We start from the raw sequence: 24,863 nt of genomic DNA on the forward strand, positions 1-24,863 counted from the left end.
AACGGCTGAAACACTGGCAATTGGGTGGACCGTGCTATCCTACCTGCACCCAGCCCTGAAGATTTGGTGTTAGTATATTGAAGTGTAATAGATTATTTTTGCTATTTATGATGATTGCTTCTTCCTTTTATCTCATGCAAATATTCATCCATTTTTCCATCTGCAAATCTGTACTTTGCACATGGTATTTTGAACTTGTTTTATGGAATTCTTCTGTATTCCAAAAACAAAATATGATAATAAAACATGTCAACATCTAAAAAAAAATGAAAAACAGAAACACACAGTTCTTTGGACAAAGTAGTGCTGGTTTCCTAAAACTTAAGAGTGTACACAAACTTGTGGAATTTCCTGAAGTATGTCATTTTGTCTCCAGCTCCCACTAAGCGTGCATATATTTTGAAGGTCTACCATCATCCCAATTGAGCACATTTCTGTGGTGGCAGAATTGTATTTAAAGTGCATTTCCCACTTTTTTCAGTTCACAAATTAATTCACAGTTGCCATGAAGTTGCTCATTGTTGTGGTCAATCTTAGTAATCAGAGTTCTCTCAACAGTATTAAGGCATCACCTTGGTTTCTACTGAGCTGAGTTTAGTGTTGGATATTTTGAAGGAAATACAATTTGGCAAACTGAATTTCAAAATGTGCCCGTCCTGAAATCCAACTCAATTTAGCTGGGGACAAAAATCTGAACCGAGTAATTTCCAAATGTGAAGAAAAAAACATTGAACCCTAATGTCTGATTATGCTTTATTTGATAACATTGATTTTGACATTATGTACTCCCTTGTGTTCATCTCTGGTCTCATGAAAATGATGTACATTTTTGGAGCAAAGATGCAGTAGAGAAGTCCTGCACCTGATGACAAGATCGCAAAAATCTCCACGGCTACCAGATATTTTCCTTTTGTGCTGAGATAGGCCGGGATGAAAGAGAGCCAGACACTGACAAACACCAGCATGCTGAAGGTGATGAACTTTGCCTCATTGAAGGTGTCAGGCAAATTGCGGGCCAAAAAAGCAACCATAAAACTTACACATGCCAATAGTCCCATGAAGGCCAACATGCAATAGAACATCAGTATGGAACCCTCGTTGCACTCTGCAATCATCTTCTCATTGGTAACTTTTGTGTTGAGCTCAGGGTATGATGGTGCGGTGCAGAGCCATATGACGCCAATGGCAGATTGGACCAAGGTGGAAGCAAACACAATGGAGTAAGAAGTCTTTGAGCCAACCCATCTTCTTAAGTTGCTGTTGGGTTTGGTGGCCCTGAAAGCAATGACCACTGTGATTGTTTTGGCTAATACACAGGAAACACAAAGGGAAAATGATATCCCAAAAAAGATCTGGCGGAGCATACAACTTAGCCTCCCCGGATAACCAATAAAAAGAAAGGAACAGAGGAAGCACATTATAAGGGCAACAAGTAGAATGTAGCTGAGCTGAAGGTTGTTGGCGCGAACCACTGGAGTTTGCCGATAACTTATAAAAATCCAGAAGACCCAGATGGTATTGAGGATAAAAAAGATGCCGATTGAAACAAAGAGGAACCCAAGTGTTTCATTGAAAGCAAGGAACACAGTCACTTTTGGGATACACTGATCTCTTTTACTGTTGGACCATTCGTCATCAGGGCACTTCATACAGTCAATTGAATCTGAGGGTGATAAACAATGTATTAATGTCTACTGAAACTTGAACCTTTTGCCATATAGGACAATGAATCTAGAAAAAGCAATGTGGCTGATTTACAACTGAGAGTTACTCAAAGAAACGTCTTCGTGAATCAAATAGCCTTCTCCCATGCCGTACCCCATTGCTAACCACAAAAGGTTCTGTCAGTGCTCCATGTTCACACCACCTAACAATAGCGGTGTTATTGATGTTAAAGGAGTTAATACAGTTAATCAACTGGGGCGCAAGCCCAAGGTGAGACAAGGATGACCACAGCAGCTTTCGGTTCACATTATTGTAGACTGCCTTGAAGTCGATAAAAAACTGGTACAGGGGCATATCCTTCTGAGCAACATATGTTTGTACAAATAAAGAAAGTCTAAAAGCCTGCTCTATATGCCCACCCTGTGGCTGAAGCCCTGTCTGCACATGACGCAAAATATTCTGATGTTTAATATGGTAAAGTAGGCGATTAGCCAGAACCTTTGCATATACCTTACCAAGACTATCCAACAAAGAAATGGTTCTGTAATCTGACGGATCATTATTGTGTCCTTTTTTAAAATAGGCACTATGACCACCAAGGACCAAGTAGTAGGCGGTTCACAGTTCTTGTTTGTCAAATTGGATAACTTGACTAAAACAGGTATACAGAAAACTATTTCTGACTTTCCACAAATGTACACGCACGGCGTCAGGGCCAGCTGCTTTCTCACTTTTTGGCTATTAAGTGAAATGTGTATCTCATCAGCCAAAAGTAAAAGGGGGATTTCACTCACAGTACCTGAAATCTCGTGGTTAGTCAACATAGAAACATCTTATGCAGATACATCATAAAGCACTCTAAAATGTTCTATCTATAGGCAACCTGGAATAGACATTACTGGAGCAAGAGCAGCATTTACATAACCATGTGAGATGATTTTCTAAACAAGTTAGTTGTTTTGTGGTCGAGTTCTTGTTAGCTTTTGTTAAATTCTCCCACATCATCTCAGTCCCAGTTTTTTTCTTTGATTTAATCATTAATTTAAACTCAAATCTCTTTAATTTAACTAATTCTGTTTTATCCTCATGTTATGATTTAATTGCATTCTCTTTTTTGGCCGCACTACATTCATTGTCAAACCATCCCTTCTGCTTTGATATATTTACAACCCTAGTATTTTTGCATAACCGAAGGAATGTATGGCCCTCATAGCGTTATCATGAAATAATGTTCCTGAAATAAAGATGGTGGATAATTACTCATAAAATTAGTTATTAGTGGATCAATCAACTCAGGGATATCTTCCCTCAATGCTATACTAATGATGCTCATTTCAAAACATTCAACTATTGGTTTATCTAGTGATACCTAAAATACAGGGTATCTCTCGTTTACCTGGTAATACATTTTGCAATGTAATGTTCAGCACATTATGGTCAGCTCTGACCGTTCCAGTACATAACATGTACTAGCCAGGCAGCAGTACCCTATATTAATTAAACAATAGTTGATTAAACTGAAGGGACTATGGGATATGTCGATCTAGGCAGAATACATCCCTCCATATGCCCATTTAGAGCTCTGAAAGCTCCTTCTGCAAAGATAGTAGCAAGTTCCAGGGCATTACCATAGTGCATGATTGTTAAGAAGCTAGCTGAGCACTATATCCCTGGAAATGAAAAGAGAGAAAGTGTGCCAGTCACTTCAACCATGAGACTGAGCCTTGAGCCAAATATCAAACGGAGATTTATCCCAGAGTAAATATCAGATTTGGGGTTCCTTGAAGGGGTTCCTACATAAGTAGGATTTGTACCAGAGGAAGGGCAATCAGGTGGCTGGAAATGCAGGCGAGAACACACAGTGTACCACCCACATTTCTTCTGCTAACTAAAGCCATTCGCCGGGTCTTGCCATCTTGATTGTGGGGAGGCTACAAGAAGCTTCTCCCTGTATTCTTCCCCTTTCACTTACCAGCTGTACAGGAGCTTTGGGCTCCGTCCCGGTGCTCATTCCCTTCCGTGGCTGCCACCATAAAAATAGCAAATGGACTCAGTCCCTTTTCTATTTACTACGGTGGCAGCCATTTTGTTGTTTTCTTACAGGACATTGGACTTTCGCAATAAATGCATACCCAAACACCCAAACTCCTGTAAAAAAACAAATAAATAATACAAAGTTATTGTGAACAACAATCACTCTGTTTTAGGGGGAGGGCGTACAGTACTGATGAGGACCTTGTTTTACTGTGGTCAACCTAGCCGCACGCTGGTGGGATGTTACCAGCCCCGCACAGCCACCTATGCTGGGGTGATTGCTATATTGAATTCCTTTTCCATTCTATCCACTTTAGTCATTGTTTGTCTCCCTTAGGTAAACTATCCCAAAGACAAAGACAGTGAAACCTTATATTGAGCCCCTACTGTTAGTTGAACTGCTCCCAAAAGTCCTTCTTTAGTCATCAAGATACATATTGTTGTATACCAGTTGTCCCATTGTAGTTGTAGTTGAACTCATTGGCATCATACAAATGTATTCAACCATTCTTATAGTGTTTTGAAAAGAAAAGCTCTGAACTTAATTTCTGCCTTATGTGTTCTGTTTATCCTTCTTAAGCAGAATCCCATGCAGTTCCCTTAGGGAGCATTACAAAAGATTAAGACTACAGGTATATGCAATAAATCCCCTTCGGTATCAGTCTGTACCACAAAGATTTAGTTAGTAGCTGTGGCTCAGCAGTCAGACGTATCTCAAGAGGGCGATGAGCAGTATTCAGGGTTTACACAATAGGGCTACAGTACTATGGAACAAGGAAACACTGAAAAAAGCTTTGTATCAAAGAGAATATATATATTTATTTTACACACTCTTAATTCCACAGACAAATCACTACCATTAAAGCAAGTTAAAACAGTCAAGAAAAGTATACACAACTCCCTATTTAAATTGTAGACAAGTTTGAGCAAGAGTGAAAACTGAGCAAAACGGCACAGTGTAAACCAAGCAGAAATGGCACTCTAACAATTTCTTCAGAGGGAGGTAAAGGTCAGGTTATACATGGTTAGACTCCTAAACATTCCAGAAACACTTCCCAATTGGATTGTGAACATGTTAGGCAAGGTAGTACTTTAGAATAAGCAATACTTAGGTGAAACCTGAGCAAAATGGCACTTCAACAATATATAAGGGAGAAGGAAAGGTGGTTATAAGAGTTTAGGCGCACCAACACATTTCTTTATGAAAAGCAATCTAGTGAAGGCAGTTGTAACTGAAATAACCAAAGTCAATAGGCCTGTGCCAGTGTCAATGGTACAGGGCAATGTGCCCAAGATCAAACGGTTCCAGTAGCTGCAGTCAAGTCTTTGTTTAACGATTGAAAAGGCGGTTGCAGAAGGTAAAAAGACAATGTTATATGAAAGGGACATCCAGCCCAGAAGGTAAGTAAAGGATTTAAAACACCTTTAGCAGTACCCAACGAAACGGGAGGCCTGGCGGAACAATGAACCATAAAAGTTGATGAGGCTCCTGCGGTGGCGGTAGTTCCTGTCAGTTCCTGCAGTTCAGGAGATCCAGCAGAGGAACAGATGCTCTCGTCATGGAGGAAGGTTTGAGTCACTGCACTGCCCAGGGAAGAAGCCGACTGCGGTGATGCCAAAACGGAATAAAAGGTGCGCTCCTTTAAATCGCCATCCTGGTGGATGTGTGCCTGACTATCCGGTCTCCGAGTGCTTGGCACTGGCGATTCGACCAAGGCAGATCCTGGAAGGCGATTGGCAAACTGGTTGGCCCCATAAACTCAAGGGAAGAAGGCTCTTGCAGTTGAAGATCTTCTCTGGTCGTTGGAGAAAAGTGATCAGGATCTGCAGCAGGGCTTCACGGGTGGTTCAGTCATTGCAGATGTCTTCGGCTTCTCTCCTCTTCGGATTTCTTAGGTCCAGTGGCGACTTCTGTCTTCCAGTCCGCAGGTCCCTGCTTTTATGCAGAAAAACCACCATTTATACAGCCCAGCTGTCACTCACACAGTGGGGTGGCTATCCTGGCGGGATAACCCCCCAGCCTATCTGAGCAGAGTGCGACTTGCGTTGCTTAGGCAACCCTGTCCAGGGTGCCTATTCCCCCTTCCACACATCTGTATACCCCAGACTCACTGGTGCCTAAAGCAGGGCTTCTGTCCGGAAGCCCACCAAAAGGATGAACAAAGGGCCGCAACCTCAAATTGGATTACAGAGAAAGAACGGGAAAGAAATATTATTAAAGATCTGGCAAAAAATACCTATCAGAGTAAAGTTAATAATAAATAATCCGGCGGTATGTTAAAGGCGATCATAAAAAGTGGTAGCCTCGAACAATGGGCAATCGCATAGGAAAATATTTGCGGTCGAATATTTACGGTAGTCACCACTGCCACCAGCCAGAAACTTTGGAGAGAGGGACTGGACAGTACCCTCGCAAAAATGAACACCAAGGAAAAACGATTAACCCTTCCCAGTACCTCCATAGTTAGATGGTGTATACTGGTTTTGTTCATCACTATTGACTAGTAAAGTCAATGGTAACTTTACATGCCCTGGGAGACAGTAGGCAGTCCCAGGGTATGGAGTCTATGTTTGGGGGTCATTGTGACACCCCTGTGTTACTGCACTGAGCGTGCTGTGTAACACACATGTAAAAAGATGATACCTTATGGAGTGCGAAAACCTCCATAGTCCATAAGCACAAAAGATAGGTTGAAACACATTGCAAAATACAACTAAGAGTGGAAAAAAAGAGTCTCACTCTTAGTAGGAGTAAAGAAATAAACCCTGGAAATCCAGCAAAGCTGCTGGGGGAATCTATAGGTAAGGGGAATTAGCCTTTAAAGAGAATTTCTCCCTAACAATCCTTCATCACCTTAATGTTTAACACAAGAATGATGTGTGGTAGAATATTCTGCTGCTGGATGTGAAACCAAGGGCACTGGTACTGCACCTCTCCAATAAAATAAGCTGTGTGACCATCTGCAGGTTGTAGTTCATTGAATAGGTGTAAATCCACTGACAACATGCAGGTGCCCTTGTAAGAAATTACATTGAGATCAAAACTACAATATAGGACAACGTACAACCAACATACATCACTCCCCACTTGTGGATTGTTGCTCCTTTCCGCCTTGTGCTTTCCCTCCTCCCCCTTGTGCTGTCCATCCTCCCACTTGTGCTGTGCCTCCTCCCCACCCCTTGCACTGTTGATCCTTCCCTCATATGCTGTTGATCCTTCCGCTTGCACTGTCATTCCTTTGCCCCTAGTACAGTTGCTCCTTCCCCCCTTGCACTGTTGCTTCTTCCCCCTTGTGCTATTGGTCCTTTCCCCCTTGCGCTGTCCCTCCTCCCTCCTTTGTGCTGCCCATCCGCCATCCCTTGCAATGTCCCTCCCCCATTGTGCTGTCCCTCCCCATCCCCATACACTGGCTTGCCTCCCCTTTGCATTGTTATCCCTGGGCTTTCCCTCTTGTCTTTGTGCCACCCCCCTGCCCCTTGTGTCATCCCTTCTTCCCCCTTGTGCAGTCACCCCTTCCCCTTGTGCTGTTTCTCCTTTCTCCGATTGCAACGCCTCCCTCCTTTGCATTGCCCCTCTTCCCCTTACCATGTCCCTCCTCACTCCGATGCACTACTCCTCCTCGCCCCCTTGCACTGACCCTCCTCCCCCTTGTGCTGTCTCCTTTGCCCTTTTCCTCCTCCCCTTTGCATATTTCCTCCACTACCTGTGTGCTACCCCTCCTCCCACAATGAGCTGTCCCTCCCCCTTGTGCTGTTCCTCCTTCCCATTGTGCTGTCCCTCCTCCCCATGCGCTGCCCCTCCTTCCCCCTTGCACCGTTACTCCTTCTCCAACTATATCACACCTCTCCCTTACTCCATCATGTCTCCCCCTTGCATATCTTCCCATCTAGCTCTGACCCTCCGCCTACCTTTGCACTAATGATCAGCCCACCTTTTTTCTTCAAAACAAGGCCCCAGTCCCCAGAAGCACCCCTCGCTTCCCTCTCCCAGGCCGTACCCGCTTCCTGGTCTCTCGTCCCTCCCACCTACCGACCCGCCCTCCACCGCTCTGATTGGGCTAACAGCCCGTGTCCACCAGGGTCTAGCGACCCAGCTCACACCGGCTCCTCTATCTACGAGATAGCCAGTGTGAGGTGAGTGTGCCCATTGGCCTCCCTTTTTTCTTCAAAACAAGGCCCCAAGCACCAGAAGCACCCCACGCTTCCCTCTCCCAGCCCGCTCCCGCTTCCTGATCTCTCGTACCTCCCGCCTCCCGACCCACCCGCCCCCGATCTGATTGGGCTAGCAGCCCGTGTCCACCAGGGTCTAGCGACCCAGCTCACACCGGCTCCTCTATCTACGACGTACCCGGCGTGAGGATAGTGTGCCCATTCGCCTCCCTTTTTTCTTCAAAACAAGGCCCCAGGCCCCAGAAGCACCCCTCGCTTCTCTCTCCGACCCCGCACCCGCTTCCTGGTTTCTTGTCCCTCCCACCTCATGACCCACCCTTCCCCACTCTGATTGGGCTAGCAGTCCTTGCTACCCAAGCCATAACTGACCCTCCCAGGGCAGCCCTCTGCCTGGCAGCTGCGCCTGTGCCTAAGGGCCCCTAGCCAAAGGGCGGCTCCAACAGAAGTGTCAGCAGGTGTCCGCAGGGGAAGCCAGTGGCCAGCCGTCAACCAGCAATGACCAAGGACCTTTAAGGTAAGAGTAGCCTAGGTGGGGAATAAAGCAATAACTCAACCCTGGAAGCCTAGCCCACTTACCAAATCTATCCTAAAACACGTAAGTAATAAATAAGACCCCTTCAGCCTTCCTAACAGCACACTATTAAGCACAGCGATGTCTAGTATAGCATAGGCCTCTCTCCCACTATAAAGGACTCTCAAACCTAGCTGCGTTTAGAATTGTAATCTTTGACCTGTGTTTAGAATTGTAATTTTTAACCTGTTTTTAGAATTGTAATCTTTCACCCGTGTTGAGAATGTCCTATTTCACTTGTTAGGCATAGGCCTCTCTCCCACTATAGAGGACTCTCAAACCTAGCTGTGTTTAGAATTGTAATCTTTGACCTGTTAGGCACAGGCCTCACTACCACTGTGCAGGACTCTCACCTAGCTGTGTTTTAGAATTGTATCTCTTACCTGTGTTGAGAATTGTATTATTTCACCTGTTAGGCATAGGCCTCTTTCCCACTATACAGGACTCTAACACTTAGCTGTGTTTAGAATTGTAATCTTTGACCTGTATTTAGAAATGTAATCTTTCATCCGTGTTGAGAATGTACTATTTCACCTGCTGGGCATAGGCCTCTCTCCCACTATACAGGACTCTGAAACCTAGCTGTGTTTAGAATTGCAATCTTTGACCTGTGTTTAGAATTGTAATCGTTGACCTGCTAGGCATAGGCCTCTCTCTCACTATACAGGACTCGCAAACCTAGCTGGGTTTAGAATTGTAACTCATCCCCTGTGTTTAGGATTGTAATCTCTCCACCAACAGGGCGTGGTGCCTTTCTCCCACAGTGCAAGGCTCTCATATCTAGCTGTTATCATTGAAATCATTAGTCCACTTATATAGCAACTAGCTACCCTCCAAACCCCACATAGTCGGCCCACTTCACTGAACCTCTTCAAGGAAGACCCATATTAAGGGCAGCCAACGTTAACCCAACGATACAATACTAACTTCCCTGCCCTTACTCAAAACACAGACTAAAACAAGTCGGCAATACCAGTTGCTGACCACCAACAGACAGTAACTAAACTTACAGTGGACAATTCCCCTCACCCAGTACTACAACACAAGACTGCCAGACCAAAGCAAAACAAACAAATAAAGACCAAAACAGTCCTCGAGCCAAAATGCCATCCAAACGACCTGTACCAAGTGGGAGAAAAAGAGCAGAAAGAACAAACACACCGGAACAGCAACTAAGACGTGCAACTGCAGAAAACACCCCGAATCACAGGAACGACACTCAAACCAATACTGAGAAAAGAGAAATATACCTCTACTTAACTCCATACCTCGCAAACAACGAATGTGAAGAAATGCAGAGCTAAGTGTGGTGCTCTTGAAAGGAGGAAAGGTAAGAAATTAGCAATGTACTGCCTCAATTTTTGCCAAGTCCCGGGGAGACTGTGATAAAGTAGGGCATATTGAAGGAAGGCTTACAAGATTTTGTATTGGCATAATACCTGCTGATGCATTTTTGGGCATTTGAAGGGCGAAGAATACCCAAGAGCCTTCCTGAAATTACCCAGGGTAGAGGTGAAATGGGAGAGGAGGCGGGTGAAGGGGGGCTCTCAAACCATATGAGACCATACTTAAAAAGATGGACTTACAATTTGAAAAGAACGTGAGTCTGATCCTGGCGAGGTATTACTTTGGGATGTGGGAGCAGGTGGAGGGAGAAATCGTGGAGGAATTTGTCACTGGTTTCAGTACAACCGCTATAATGAGCACATACAATACCACCACATGCTGAGGTTTAGGGAACAGAAGATCCACGAGGAGATCTGGCGCAATGGGGATCCAACCCTTGAAGAAGTGTTGGATTTTGCCAGGAGGTTGGAACAATTGATGCTGTGTGTAAAGGGAATAGAGAAGGAGGGAGGGGTGGGCCAAGGAATGTTCTCCTGTGAAAAGGGGGAAGGACAAACAGGTTTCACCTGGAATTGGGAATGGCAAGCTCTCCAAATGAGTAGAGGGGAGGATCAACTGGGGCATGTGGATAATGGAAAGACTACTGTGGTGAGGAAATGCTTCAAATGTGGCAGCAAATGTCATTTTGCTAACTCTGAAGCCTTTCTTGGTCTCATGGCTGATTGTAGGAATTGTGGGAAGAGAGGGCATGTCGCTTGTTGGTGTGAACATTTCACAAAGGGTAGTACAAAGGAGGTTGTTTGTGCTCCAGTGGGAAATGAGAATGTGGAAGAAAGCGTTGAGGAAGGGAGCTTCTTGGTTTGTCAAGTTGGACGTAGGCAGAGAATGCCTGGGAAGCCTCATGTAGAGGTTAGTGTGGATGGGGTGAAGATTTCATGTTCATTGACTCTGGCTGTAATTACATTATAATAGACTAGAGAGAGTAGGAAATGGAATTCAAGGAGATACAAGCTGAACTCAGGCAGCCTTCTGTGAAGACCAGTGTGTATGCAAGTGCACACATTGATATTGTCGGAGGGCTTCAAGCCACAACAGGGCCACAAAGGGCATGCTAAAGTGGCAGATGTGTATTTTCAATAAGGGGAAGCAGACTTCTGGGATGTTAGGAACAAGTTGACATGGGGCTTATATTAGATACAAGTGTGCCAGGCATGGTAGTAATGGTTGATGAGGGCAAAGATTTAAGAGTGGAGGATGACTTTTGTTGTGCATTTAGGGAGGATTTGGAGTGTCTCAAAGGGTTCCAATATCAAATTAGGCTCAAATCAGGGTCCAAACGGGTGGTGGCAAAGGTGAGGAGTGTTCCCATTTGCATCATGGGAAAGGTACAAGCAGAATTATGGAAGCTTGAATAGGAAGGGTTCATTGAAACAGTAGAGATCTTCAAGTGGTGGTTGCCCATTGTCGTTGGATGGAAGGTAAATGGTCAGAGCAGATTGTGAGTGGACCTTAGAAGGGCTGAACAGATGTGTGGTAGTGTATAGGTACTCCTTGCTAACATAGGGGAGATGGTTATCCTACTGGTGGGGGCTCAAATATTCAGTACTCTTGACCTAGCCTCTGCATACTGTACAAGGGGACCTCCAGTAAGAGTAGTCACAGGAAGAAAAACAATCCAAAAAAGGAGCGTACACCAAGCAAGAAGTAACACAAATTTATTTGACGAAAACAGCTGGGACGCACTGTTCAGACAGCCCTGTGTAACTGAGGGGAATGAAATGAGCTGTCAACGCCGCCCACTGCGTCTAAGCATTTCAAACCGAAATTACAAACTTACCATACAATATTGGTGCCCCTTACAATGCCCACAGCACCCAACCCCCATTGCCTTCCACCACGGGATTGCGCATGCTTCTGTGCTCCCTTATGAAAGTAGCACCATTTTTAATGATGTTCCCAACCCCAGTGTCACCCTCCACATCACTCTTGATGTCATCATGTTACTTGCGCAACTGACACGTGCGCCCCCCTTGGCAGTGTTGAGCCTGGACCATTACAACATTCCCCTCTTCGATCGATCTATCGATCGACACATTTTTGGACAGCAACTCTGTTCCTTTGGTGTCCATACCCTTGTTACCCAACACAAACTCTTCCTTAGAGCCTCATACTCCTCTGGTGAGCATCGTACAAGATTTCCCATCAGCTGAACAGTATGCACAAAAGGTCTCATAGTTGTCTATATCCCTGGGTGGCATTGTGAGCATTCCCAGGGGACCATAATCAGGCATTCTGTTTGTGTTTCTGTGTGTAGTATATGCAGTGTCATTTTCCCAGCCACATCAACATTCAGGGGCATTATATATTTCTCCCCTCCCCTGTTTCACTTACAAATTCTTGACCCTAATTAACACGGACAAAAGGTGATGAGTACCAGAACGAGGTTTGGGCCAGTTATCTTAAAAATGTTCACTAACCACATGGGGACTCAGGCTTTTATGCATTTGAGCCAGTTGTCAGATGTTACTGTGCTCCTTTCCTTTGTCGTAGTCACATGTAGTGTGTGCAGCTCAGCTCCCCAAAATAGCCTCAGTCAAAGTTCTGTTGGCTGCATCATTTGTAGGCCCAAATATGCAGCAGCTGCTCTTGATCGTCTTACACACACCTCTCTCCATTGCTGTTAACACATCCAAAATATACCTATTCTGCAGGGCAACTAATCCTACCGCCCTTAGCTCCTCCCTCAAAGCATTCAAGCCCTTTACCATTGAATTCTCTAACTGTAATACTTCGTAGAGGGTATTTTGCACCCACTTGGTGTTGGCTACCGCCTGGACAGCTTGGAGCAATAACAACAAAAATAAAGTGGATGCTTTGTTGAATAAACAATATTCTGATCGAATAGCAACCAGTCTGTTTGATGATCTTTGCAATCATTATTTGCTGTCCCTGCAAATTCTCAAGTTCAAGGATCGACTGGTCAGGATTGGGCCCTCCGCTCAATGCCTTATCAGTATGCAAATCTTTATTCAAGAGTGCAGGATGATCGGTGAATGGAATGAGTCCTGAACGGGGCATCACCAGGACAAGGCTGTGCATGGTGATGAGGGAGCAAGTGTCTCGCCAGTCTGGAGGAAGCTGGGTGTATGCCTGGGTCCCACATGCCCACCATCTGTCCATAATAACTGCAATCCCGTTCCTCAGCACCGGCATACTCATCACCTTGGCACATCCGTTATTGGTCCTGAAATATATATTGAGCTGGTGGATCTAATACACAGAGAAAAGAGTATGAGTTCCCTTATGTGCAAAGTTTATTTTTTCTCAACAATCCACATTAGAGCATGAACCTGTTTGTTCCAAATTGTGAGACAGCTGTTATTCATTTTTCTCACTAGATTTTCTTTGAACCCTACCAGTCTGTCAACACTACATTGCAACATTCCCTCCTCCCATGTCCCATCAAATAAACCAAACCCCTCAATGCACATCAATGGTCTTGTATGGCACCAAGGAATACTGTGCCCTGTGCCATTGTGACACTTTAATTTGCTGTAGGTTGTAAACAGTTGTTCCCTCCTTCTCGCCCTTTTGGTCATATATTCTGAAATAATGTGTTTTGTAGCCTCTTTGTTTGCCATTCTCGTAATTTTTATATAATTGTCTGCATATACTTCCTCTCCCTCATCTACCTAGTGGACTGCAACTGAGTGTCCCTGAAACACACAACTATTTTAAGTAATGACAAATGCATCAAACACCCCCCTCTTCAACTGACACCTCTTGAGGGAGTAAAAGCGTGGGTGTTCCTGTAACATGTGGAATGAGAAAGCATACATGACATGTGTCACTGTTCCTCTCTCACCCCACCTGTCTCATGTCGTCATACCCATACCAAATATAGCCAAACGCAGTGCCATGACTGCCCCTAATGCCATCTTCGAATATTTCAGAATTAAATACATGTTTGTTACATACTCCTCCATTATTACTCCAAGTAGGGGCAAATTGTCCTCTTTTAACTAAAAACCAAATAAACATAAAACCAAAAGACAAAAACACTTCACTACAACAACATATCGTATACAATGTCCTTTCCCCTCCTGCTACTCCCAATTGCTGTAACTCCTTCTGGCCAGTGAAAGGTTTTCTATACAGGTGGAAGGAAGAGAAAAATGTCATTGACAGTTGGTGTATACTTCTCATTATTCGGTCCCCTCTCTTATCCTGTGAGGGGAGCACCAGTCTTGTCCCGATGGACGTCTGTAAGATAGATCCATCAGCGCCTCTCTGGTACGTTCTACCTTCACGAGTTGATCCCTAAAGTTCTTACCTCTCTTGTATATGATCAGAGGCGGTTCTGGGAATAATTTCTGGAGCTGAGGGTCCATTTGAATAATCCTCTAATTTCTTCTTATCAGACGAGTTATCTGATGGCTCTGACTCGAGTATTTGAGAGTGTATAAAAAGGGTATCTCCTTGTGTTCTTGTTTCTTCCTCACTAGTTCTTCTCTTGACTTCTGGGTGGATCTCTCTTTTGCTGCCGTTATGACACTTTCTGGATAGCCTTTCTCACAGTATTTTCCTGTCATCTTGTCCATTTCCACAGTAAGTGGATGCCAACCATTTTTTAATACCATTCCCATCCTTTTCCGAGTATAACATCAGACCCGCAGGATACGTGATGATGTCACATGTTTACATGTGACGTCATCATGCTCGCACATGAACACGTCATCGTGATCATTTTTAGCTTCCTCTGCATCCCACGAACGCAAACCCGCGGTTCACACAGGACCTGCAGCAGTGAGGAACTCCTTCTCCTTAAACCAGGTAAGAGTCTGGTGGGCATTGCCAACACTAAATAAATCTTTAATTGATATGAACTGAACTAGAGACTTAGTCTCATTATATCCATAATTTCAGATCACACCTAAGGCACTATATTTTCTAGATCATTGATTGACCATGACCACAGTAAGAAGAGCAGGTAAGCCTCTCGCAGTTAGCTCTTCCTGTGGTTTTTCTTAAACAAATATTAGAACCACTTTTCTGACACTTTACATCTTGTGTTGATTAGGACTTCACAGCATTTTAAGAAAGTGAGTTGCCCTATTAAGAAAAATCTACCACAAGAATGATGTACTGCGCTTTCTGAGAAAAAATAACAAGGTGACTATTTATTATTTACACGGAAGAGACTTTCACATTAAGAATTGGACTTGCCATATGTTACCTACAGGTTAAGCATTACAATATGTCTTACAGATAAAATGCATGGTGATCATTCTTTACAGTGGACCTTGGAATAAGTTGTTGCCCAACAATACCAGAGGCTGATTGTGATCCCGGAGTAGTCACTCCTAGGAGGTAGGCTCTCGTTAGCTCTTGCGAAAATTAAATATAAGGCCAACATTGTAGTAACCAATTTAGTGGTAAACACAGCCATTACTTGTACATTTTAAAATCATCATTGCAGGTGATCCTCAGAATAACTTAGAGAACCCGAGACTCGACTCTTAACTACGAAATTACATTTAAAGAGAGGACCTCGGGCACTAATGCAAGGTCTGGCATTCTGGAATTGGTGGAGAAAAAAAATGTAATACTGACTTCCCTATAATATCTTTGAAAAATATTGATTCTTGATATGTTCTATGTTATTTTCCATAGATGCCCGTGAGGAAATGTAGACTATATTCAACTGATGTAAATTATGAAAAGTCACGTATCTAATCCTGAAGAAGGGAAAGTGTTTCCCGAAACACGTTGAGTTATCACCCGATTAGTCAACATAATCATATACAGAGAAAAATATCTGCATATTACAATATGAAAGGAATATTGTAAAAATATCGACTATTGCAAAAGATTGTTTAATTGAACAAAGAATTAGGGATATTTGGAATGTAATACATATGAATAAAATAGTGAAGTATTTATAAAGCTGTTGGGTATACGTTATCCGAATAATTGACAGAAATGCTTGTTTTCACCAATTGACTGAAATTGATCACTTCATACAGAGTAAGCAATTCCATAGTTGTATAAATACAAATTATTGTGAATTAGCACATTGAAACTATCTCATTTATTGCCTGTCTTTTGACAGAAATTCGAGTGTGCAGAGTACGCAAGTGTTCCACACCTCGTGGACACCCTTCTTTTCTGCTCTTCTGAACATCACAACCTAGTGTCAGGGTTGAGTTTTTCTCCTCTGCACCTCCATACTTTATTTAACTTTCTACCAATTATGTATACACATGTCTAGGTGTGCAGCTGTGTTTTATTCTTCTTTTGCTATATCCTTGTGTACCACTAGTCTGAGTGGTAAGATTTGGTGGCACCCGTGTCGACCCGAAATGAGAAATCTTTTTGTCCAATCTTCACTACTACCTTGGGTTCCTCATCAGGGTCTTCAGTTACTGAAAGGATTGGGCACACATGTGTCTTCTGTCGGCTCACCTATTGTGCATTTTTGCCTTGTCCTGAAAATGAGAACAGGTTACCTTCAAGAGCGCTCACTCCCATGTTTTGTGGTCCTTTGCTCTAAGCTAGCAATGTGCTATCCCCCTGCGTGTGTATTTGTGCTTGAGCCTGTAAGGCGTTCTGTGGTACTGCTGTCAGCTGCTGTGTGTTTACCTGTGGTGTCTGGATGTTAGGCAGAGTTATATGCAGTACCCTTTGGGAACACCACACACAATTAAGACTACAAGTGGCAGTACAAATTCACCTTTGGCACAAGCCTGTACTACACAGTAAAGTAGTAGCAATGGCTGAGCAGCCAGACTTATCTCAAGAGTAAGTGGGCAGAATCAATAGTTACACAAAGGACAGCAATTACTATGATTCAAACAAACACTGACTCAAGGTTTCTGAGTAAAAGAATATACATTTATTTACACATCAGTTAAAAAACATTTCACTAAAGTAAAGCAGTTGAAAAATCACACTACACCACACCCAATAGATCTGGACTTGTTAGGCTCAAAATGAAGTGGGAGCAAAATGGCAGTCCAGTAATTTAAAAGGGAGGGAAGGACAAGGTTAGACAGAAATTGAGTAACACCAACAAGTAAGTAAGCAGGGCAATCTAGAAAAAGGAACTACAGTGAGGGAATAAAATTCAAACAGGGCCTGGCCCAAAGTCAATGGGTCAGAGTCTTTTGATGAAGATCACACAGTTCAGGGTAGTTCACGGTTAAGTCTTTGCCAATAGTTAAGTATGAAGTTGGTCGGTAGAAAAGTTAGCTTAAAGAAGGGATAAGGACAAGCCCTCGGATTGGCGAAAGGTTTCACACACCTTCACCATGGCTGGACGAAACGAACAACCGGATTTGAACAGTACGTTAAATGGAGAAAAAGGATGTAGCTGGGCGGACATTCCTGGCAGGTCATGCGGGCTCATGGTTCCTGAAGCGACTGTTGGACTGACACGAAGTAGGAAGACTGGAGGGTCCTGCACTGCCCAGGGAAGAAACCAGCAGCAGAGCAAAGCAACGGATAAAAGGTGCACTCCTTAAAAAGCAAGCAGGGTCTGTTCCTCCTGGCTATCCGGTTCACTGTAGCTCTGTACGGCAAATTCGACCAGAGAAGGGAGGCCTGGTGAGCAGTTTGGTGAACTGGTTGTTCCCACCAGCTCAAGGGGAAAGGATCCCTTGCAGATCTACCCTGTCATTGGAGTATGAAGATTCAGACCTGCAGCAGGGCTTCACCGGGCCGTTCAGTCGTTGTAGGGGTCCTCTTCTGTCAGCTCCTCTTTGGTTCTCTCGTTCTAGTGGCGACTCTACCTTTCCAGCCCCAGAGACCTGCATTTTATGCAGTTTTCCCCATTCACACAGCCTGGGTGTCAATCACACAGCAGGATGGCTGTCCCGCCAGGACAGACACCACAGCCAATCAGATCATAATGCAACATAGGTCCAAGGAGACCCTATGCAGGGAGTCTTAAACCTTCCTCACATCCTGTTCCCCCCAGACATTCAGGCACCTAAGGAGGGCTTCTACACTGCGAAAGGACAGCGGACAAAGGAACCAAACTGGGTTTGGCACGCAAAGTAAAACACGAGGAAGACTTTTCCAAAAAGAAATGGCGAATAAACCCAGCCGGAACCAAATTGAAAACAATATGGTAAAGCGGGTTTTGCTAGAAATCCAGCAAAGCTGCTGAGGGACTCAGTAGGTAAGGGAAATTAGCTATTCTGGAGAATTCTCCCTAACACTGGACAACAGCGGGCCCTACAAGTTGTATTGTCTTCGTGAAGGGCGCCTGCACATGCTGTGCAGGCATTTGTGCTTCAAGTGACTGCATCTGTGTTGTGTGGGCTGCACCTGCGGCTTCATTGGTTGCATGTGTGGCTGCATGGGTTGAACATATAATTGGGCCCCCTCCTTGGCCATATTGATGTTGTTGTCTGTGTGGGCCCATCCGTGCAAAGGGTCTCTTCTGCCCCCATACAAATCATGGTCCTCCGTATCTCAGTACCACTCTTCCGTATCCAAACCCCCTCCCTCTCTGTTGGTATCCTCTGCCCTGTTGGTAATATCCTGTCCGTGGGTAATGCCCCCCCCATGCTTGGAATATCCCTGTTTCTGATACACTCCCTGATAGGGGATACCCTTACTGCTGCTGCAACCCCCCTTGCTCTGGATAAACTCTTCACTGTGCCATGCCCCCTGCAGGAACCCCCTTGTTGTGCGGGAGCTCCTTCAAGCTGTATTGGAATAATGTTGGTAAGCATGGCCCCATCCATGGATATTTTCGCTAATTTCTTTTGCACCAATATTACCTCTGTCTTAAGTGAAATGTCTGCTGTGTCCTTCTCTCTTTCCGGTTTCATCTTACAAAAGTGTACTATGGTGGTATGTATTTCAGGCCATCCCTTCGTCTCAGTCCCAACCACCTTATCTAGAGATGGCTTGCCCTTCTTTCACCTTCCCATTTAGTTTTCTTTTTTCCCCATTTGTTCTTAGTTTTACTTAACCTTCAATGCCAACCATACTTCCGTGTGCTAGGTGTAAAATGTTGTCAATATTGGGTCAAAACATGTGTTTCTCACTTTAGTTGTTGTTTTTCTGACTGCAAGTCCACTGCAATGCTCACGTCAGTACATAGCCACAAAGGTGAACCAGAAATCAGCACCTTGGCCCTGCCATTATCACCTTATGGGTCACTGATCCTACCACAGCAGCAGGTGAGGGATTTTGAGTGCTGTCAAACCTCTCAGTCTTTTTCTTTCAGGACTGGGAGACTGTTGAGGTGATGACCCGCAGTGAGGTATCCTCAGGCAAAGTCATACAGTGTGAATGTACAGAAAGGGCAACAGCGTCCTCTGAGATATTACACACCCCAGCTGAGATTGATTTATCATGCGTGGTGTTTGGCAATAACTATTCATTCAGAAGTCTGTGTTCTTGCAAAGATTCCCCTTTCTCCTGATTTATTTCTGTCTTTTCTAAGTCACCTTATATTCCCAATATCTGGAAATAGTATTTTGTTCTTTCACGCTGAAGAGTTGATCACATTCTTGGGGTGACAGAGTGATGGAAACAGATGGAATATGTGAGCATTTTGCAGGCTGCTGACCATACATTGATCAATGGTGAATTTCTTGAATGGAGGAATGCAAGATGGTATGACGTTCACGGTTGCTATTTAATTTCAGTTGATTTCCAGCTGTATATTTAATAAAAAAGGATCATTTATTGTGTGAAGACTCTTTGGGTAGGAAGGCCTTGTACAATCAACACAAGTTGCGGCTTGCTTGAGTCCTACAAAACTCTTCTTTCAAATAAAATGTTATTGGTGATGCCAGCTTTTCTTAAGTGTTGTCCCAGCCTTAAAACTCTGTCCTATCCAATGGCAAAACTTTGCATGGGCATTGCAGCAGCATATGGTGCCACGTCCCTTGTTACAACTTCATTGTGAGCATGTTTTAATGGAATTGTATATATGTTAGTGTTAGGAAAGATTTCATAATTGTATGTAATTTTCCCTCCATGTGGCAACCCCCAAACTTTTTGCTGTTGTTTCACACACTTATCTAGACTTTGCCAGAGAAGCGCAGCCTTCCGCCGCACTCCTCTGGGCTTTCGCTCAATTCTTCTGGGGAAACTGACATGCAATTAAAACAGTCAGTACTGGGAGACTTTGTTTCCCTTAGTCCTTTCCTCATGTTGCAGCTTTTGAGCAACATGAAACAAGAGTGCACCGTAACTTACATTACCGCGCTCTTGGGTCTCTAGTCATTCCAAAGGCCCTAAAAACTCTCCCTGGACTTATTATGAAATGTGCAAGTGTGTCACGGATGGGAGTGGTGACAGCTATCGTTTCTCTTGTGTTTTGAAGACTTTTTCGCCATGTTATCCGCGCTTACCGCGTTTGGCACAAATGAGTGGCCTGGCTCCGAAATGGCCATGCCACGAGGTTCTTTGTCCTGTCTGCTGACCATCTTGTCCCTTCACCTTCACCCAGGTCGAGCCGGCCCGGGGAAGTCCTTTTTTGGTCATGCACTTTCCTGCAAAACACAACACTTTCACGGGCTTCTGCATGCCTTGTGTGTGCCTCCAGGATGTGGGCTGGGATGTCTGTTCCCAATACACATCCTGGGTGTCAGAGAGTCTAGAGAGTCCTGAATGCCTGGGATCGCCGTGGTCCGTGATAGGTCCACGTATGGGGAGAGTGTTTGTGAGCAGATCTCCCATTGGCCCTCTACGTTTTGGCGCGAAGGGAACTTTGGATAAGAGGAGGCTGAAAAGACCACTACCATGTCGATCTCCTGAGTTCACACCAAACAAAGGAAGCTGAGTCGAGGAATCGCTGGTGACCCGCTGAAGGTTTGGCACCCTGTACTGCTGTCGTCCTGCGAGACCACTCTGTCTCTGATCATACGAGAAGGTCTGCAAAGGCGCTTCAACCCTTTAGAATAGTGGGAACAACTATTCTCGGCACCTTCACCAAATCCTGTACGTAAGCCTTCAGAAGCGTCCCTGGGCCATCCAGTGGACTGACCAGCCTACACAGAAACCTTGCTCCATCACCGCCGTCTGGCTTACTGCTAATCCTGTGTCCTCCGCACTCTCACACGATTCGTACACTTGGTGTTCCCAGGTCTGAAGTGAGACGTGTGCTTTGGGACCGGGATACACGCGGTTGCCGAGTTGCCCTGCTGTGGTAACAAACCTGTGCGTGTTTGCTGCATCTGGGACACCCTCGACACTGACTCCTGCTGTTGCGGAATCTACACAGCGTCGAGACGTCCCTCTGATCGCATCTGAAACCTGCCAGTACTGAAACTGAACGGAGAGCCTGGGTCTGCCTGCATCGGGGACCGGTGAGTAGTCAATACCCTAACCGGTCACCCTCCCGCAGGAGCCTGTGGCTTTCCATCGCTGTTGTAAACAGCAAACCCTTTCCCGCACTCACGCCATGCTTCTGCCCTCAAGTGGAGGCCTTGCCTGAGTCACGGGAATTTGTTCACCATCTTTTCGTCCACCTTTCTGAACTGCCTGATTTCCCTGAAGAGACTCTACTTTGCCCGTTGGCACCCGCGTGTGCGACTACTTTTGAGCATAAGGCTCCACTCTTCGTAGGGCTCGGACTTCCTCCTAGTTAGGTGGCCTCGGATGTCGAACTGGGTCTAACCATTACTTGCACTGCCTGTTTTCCTCCCCATCTAGGTGGTCTGCATATTTCGTGCTTCTAACTCTTTAGACCCCTCGGTCTTGTATATATATTGTAGTGATTGTGATGTGTTGGTTTACTGGAGTTTTACCGTGATTCTTTACTATGGTCGATGTTACAAAGGCCTTGTAATAAATGTGTCTATATTTTTAATATAACATCTTTCTGGAGTAATTTGTAAATGTCCTTGCTTTGTGTGCTCATTGAGGTCTTTCAGTCACCCTCACCCCTCTTGAGACTTAGTCTTGACCGCCGCCATCGCTACCCTGATTGGTCTGGCTTGTCCAGAGGTTACCCTGTTCCAAGAAACTGGGTTGGCCTTCTGAACCTCTGCCCCTCCAGGTCAGAGTTCAGAAATCCATCTTAACAAATTGGTGTACAGCGGTGGGATACGACTGAAGGTATCCAGTGTTGCTCACAAGCGAAGGCATTTCAAGTTATTCCTAAAAGGACACGTAGTGAATTGTCGTAGTATAACTTTTGAAAGGCCATAGTCCTATCTAACAGTATGGAAACAAGTACCTTGTTAACTTTAAATGCTTCTAAATCCGAAACAATGAAAAAGATGTGTGCTGAAAGAGGTGTCTCCTCGCAAGGCACAAAAATGGAAATGATCCAAAGAATCATGGCGTGGCAAGAAGCTCAGATCAGCGCTATAGCTTCAGAGGACAGTGCAGAAGGAGGTGGGGCTGCTCTCACTGGTAGAACTGACAGTTCTGCCGCTGCACTGGTCCACCGCGACCATGAGGACAGAGAGGATGAAATGTCCAATATTTCCTTTGCCAGTGCTGATGAGGAGGCCATACTTGAATTCAAGAAGCAAGAGCTGCTGTTTAGGCAGAAGGAGCTTGATTTCAATATGGCCAAACAAGTTGACAATGCTGATAAAATTGCCTGGTTACTTAGCAGACTGCCCCATTCTGGCTGCAGTGCCATTATGGAAATGTCAAAGGCTGAGAGAGCAGATTTTGCAATGTTGAAGCAGACTCTCATTTTAAAGTTTGGAAAGACTCCTGCCCAATACTTAAAAAGATTCAGAGAGTATAAGAAAAAAGAAGGTGGTACTTGGGTATCTTATGTAACTGAATCCTTAAAAAACTTGACTGGTTGGGTCGAAGGTTATAAGGTTTCTACCTTTGAAGGTATGATAAGTCTTGTCATGCTGGAACATATTTTTGCATCTTCTTCCCCTGAGCTTAAGCAGCATTTGGAATATTCCAAGGAGATAGATCCTAAGAAACTTGCCATTGCAGCAGATTTATGGGTGTCACATTGAGTGTCCCATAAGGACAAGACTCATCCTGGTAAGCAGGAGGAAGGGAAAAAGTCCAAGGATAAGGAGGGTGGGGAAACTGATAAATCTTCTTCCCAAAAGGGCCACAAAAATAAAAATAAGGGTAAGACACAAGAGAACTCACAGGGTAGTGGAGGACAGCCTCCGAAACAGAACTCTGGTTATAATAAGCCTCCCTATGTAAATAGACCCAATGGATCTTGTTTTGCTTGTGGAGCAACAGACCACGTGAAGGGGGATCCCAGATGTAAGGTCAAAACCTTGGGGGTCCACTCTGCTAATCTGGCCTTCTCCTCCGCTGTCATGATGCCTACCCCCGGGCTTCAGGATCAAGCCCATCAGCCCCGGAAGCAGGCATCCAGATATTTATTAAAACCCCAACAGCCCCGGCTGGGGGCTGTTTGGGTTCAGTCCTGGTGCCTTAGGCGCCAGGCTCATCATAGAAATCAGTCCTGGCGCCATAGGCGCCAGGCTCATAGACTTTACTTACCTGATGCAGACCATGCTGCAAGTGAGTCCAAGCCAACGTGAGGCCTGGATGTGACTATTTTATTACAGAGAATTTTTTACACTCGGGTGTGGTTCTGGGGAACTTCTTACCTGGAACTACCTTGGAGGCTATTTAAACCATGCCCGAACAGCAGCACACGCTTCGTGTTATTCTGTATCCAGCAGCGTAACGCTCACCGTGCCTGCAGTCAGCATCCAGTCTTCTGCCATGCCCGCCTCGAATCTGGAGCTCCTAAATCAAAGAGGAAAGAAAAGGACAAGGTTAGAAAACAAACTATTTTCAAATTCGTCACCTGATTCCGGATCCATCTCGGACCTGGAAAGAACATCATTTCAGTACGCGACGCATCTCCAGCTGCAGCGCCGCGCCATACTCACCAGTCCTCGCAGCATCTTTCGATTCGGCATTGCCTCCATCATTTCTTTGCCGAACTGCGGCACCTGGGGGACAAAAGAAAACAACAAGGTGAGCCGAGAAAACCAACTAATATAACTCTTATCACCATAGACTTACCTGATTTACCACCGGAGGCATTATTCTATAACTCTCCACATCTTCATGCGCCGCACCTGCAAAGAGAGAAAAACAACACGTTAAACACGTGCAACATTGACCGGACAGCGTCGGGTAATGCAGACTCTTACCTGAGCGCCACCAGCTACCACGTGAGCATCTTCTCACGAACTCAGCTGCAAGACAAGGAAGGAAGGGGGGAACAAGAGTGAACATCGGACATATTGCACTCTATGAACTTGATACTTACTGGTCCTCACCAGGAACCTCAGAGTCAATACTCTCCGGAACTCTCCCACGCCTTCAAACCAGTGAAGTAACTGGCATCAACGCTCCCCTGCAATCCATGCAGGATGGAGAGCTCACCTTTCAAGAGTATAAGGTGAGATTGCTGAGAGGGCACGTCGGAGGTGATTAGTGGGAGGACTGTGGGGGGGCATCACTTGAATCCACGGGTGGCTAAATCCATCTCTCCACTTGCAGGAGAATACTTCTACGGGTCAAGCAGACAAGATTAGGAGGGCCCGTCCAGTCAGTCATCTCTGCACTATGCATCACGTTGGTGGAGACCGAGCCGTCTGGGTCCGACCGATGCCCCTGTGGGAGCCAGGTGAGCGTAACATCCTACGAGGAAGAAGAGATTACCGGAGCATCCTTCTCCTCAGACTCCATCCCCAGTGGGATAGAAGCTGAGGTAGTTTTAGTTTCCCTGGGTTCCTGGGAGCCTAAAGTCGCAGATGCTTATGCTAGGATTCCAGATAACACCAAGCACTACTTTAAAGACAGTGTGCTGATCAATGGAGTAGATACTCTAGCTGTTAAGGATACTGGGTGCAGTCGCACTGTAGTGGATTTTACCTTGGTAGACTCAGAGGAAGTTGCCAGATCTACTCTGATGCCCACTAAATTGGCTGACGACCCACCTCTCATGTTCCCAGTAATACCTGTAAATCTTACTATCAATGGTACAGCAGTCAGGATTCCAGTGAGCATTCAGAGAAGCGTCCCAAGAAAGGTCTTGTTGAGCAATGATCTTAGAGCTTTAGGGCTCATGGGAGACACTGCTGACAGACCC

The 24,863-nt window shown here is 45.0% G+C and overlaps 1 protein-coding gene across 1 annotated transcript in view; it reads right to left on the reverse strand.

Moving 5' to 3' along the window:
* Positions 1-746: 746 nt before the first annotated feature.
* Positions 747-24,863, reverse strand: part of LOC138568719 (vomeronasal type-2 receptor 26-like) — a 43,070-nt gene continuing 18,953 nt past the window's right edge. The window contains exon 4 of the mRNA XM_069646502.1: positions 747-1,663. Within this exon, the coding sequence (XP_069502603.1) occupies positions 747-1,663 (917 nt within the window). The remainder of the gene's footprint in view (positions 1,664-24,863) is intronic.

The sequence above is a fragment of the Ambystoma mexicanum genome, chromosome 2q, assembly GCF_040938575.1.
Source record: "Ambystoma mexicanum isolate Mex_15411 chromosome 2q, UKY_AmexF1_1, whole genome shotgun sequence".
In the NCBI taxonomy this organism is placed as follows: domain Eukaryota; kingdom Metazoa; phylum Chordata; class Amphibia; order Caudata; family Ambystomatidae; genus Ambystoma; species Ambystoma mexicanum.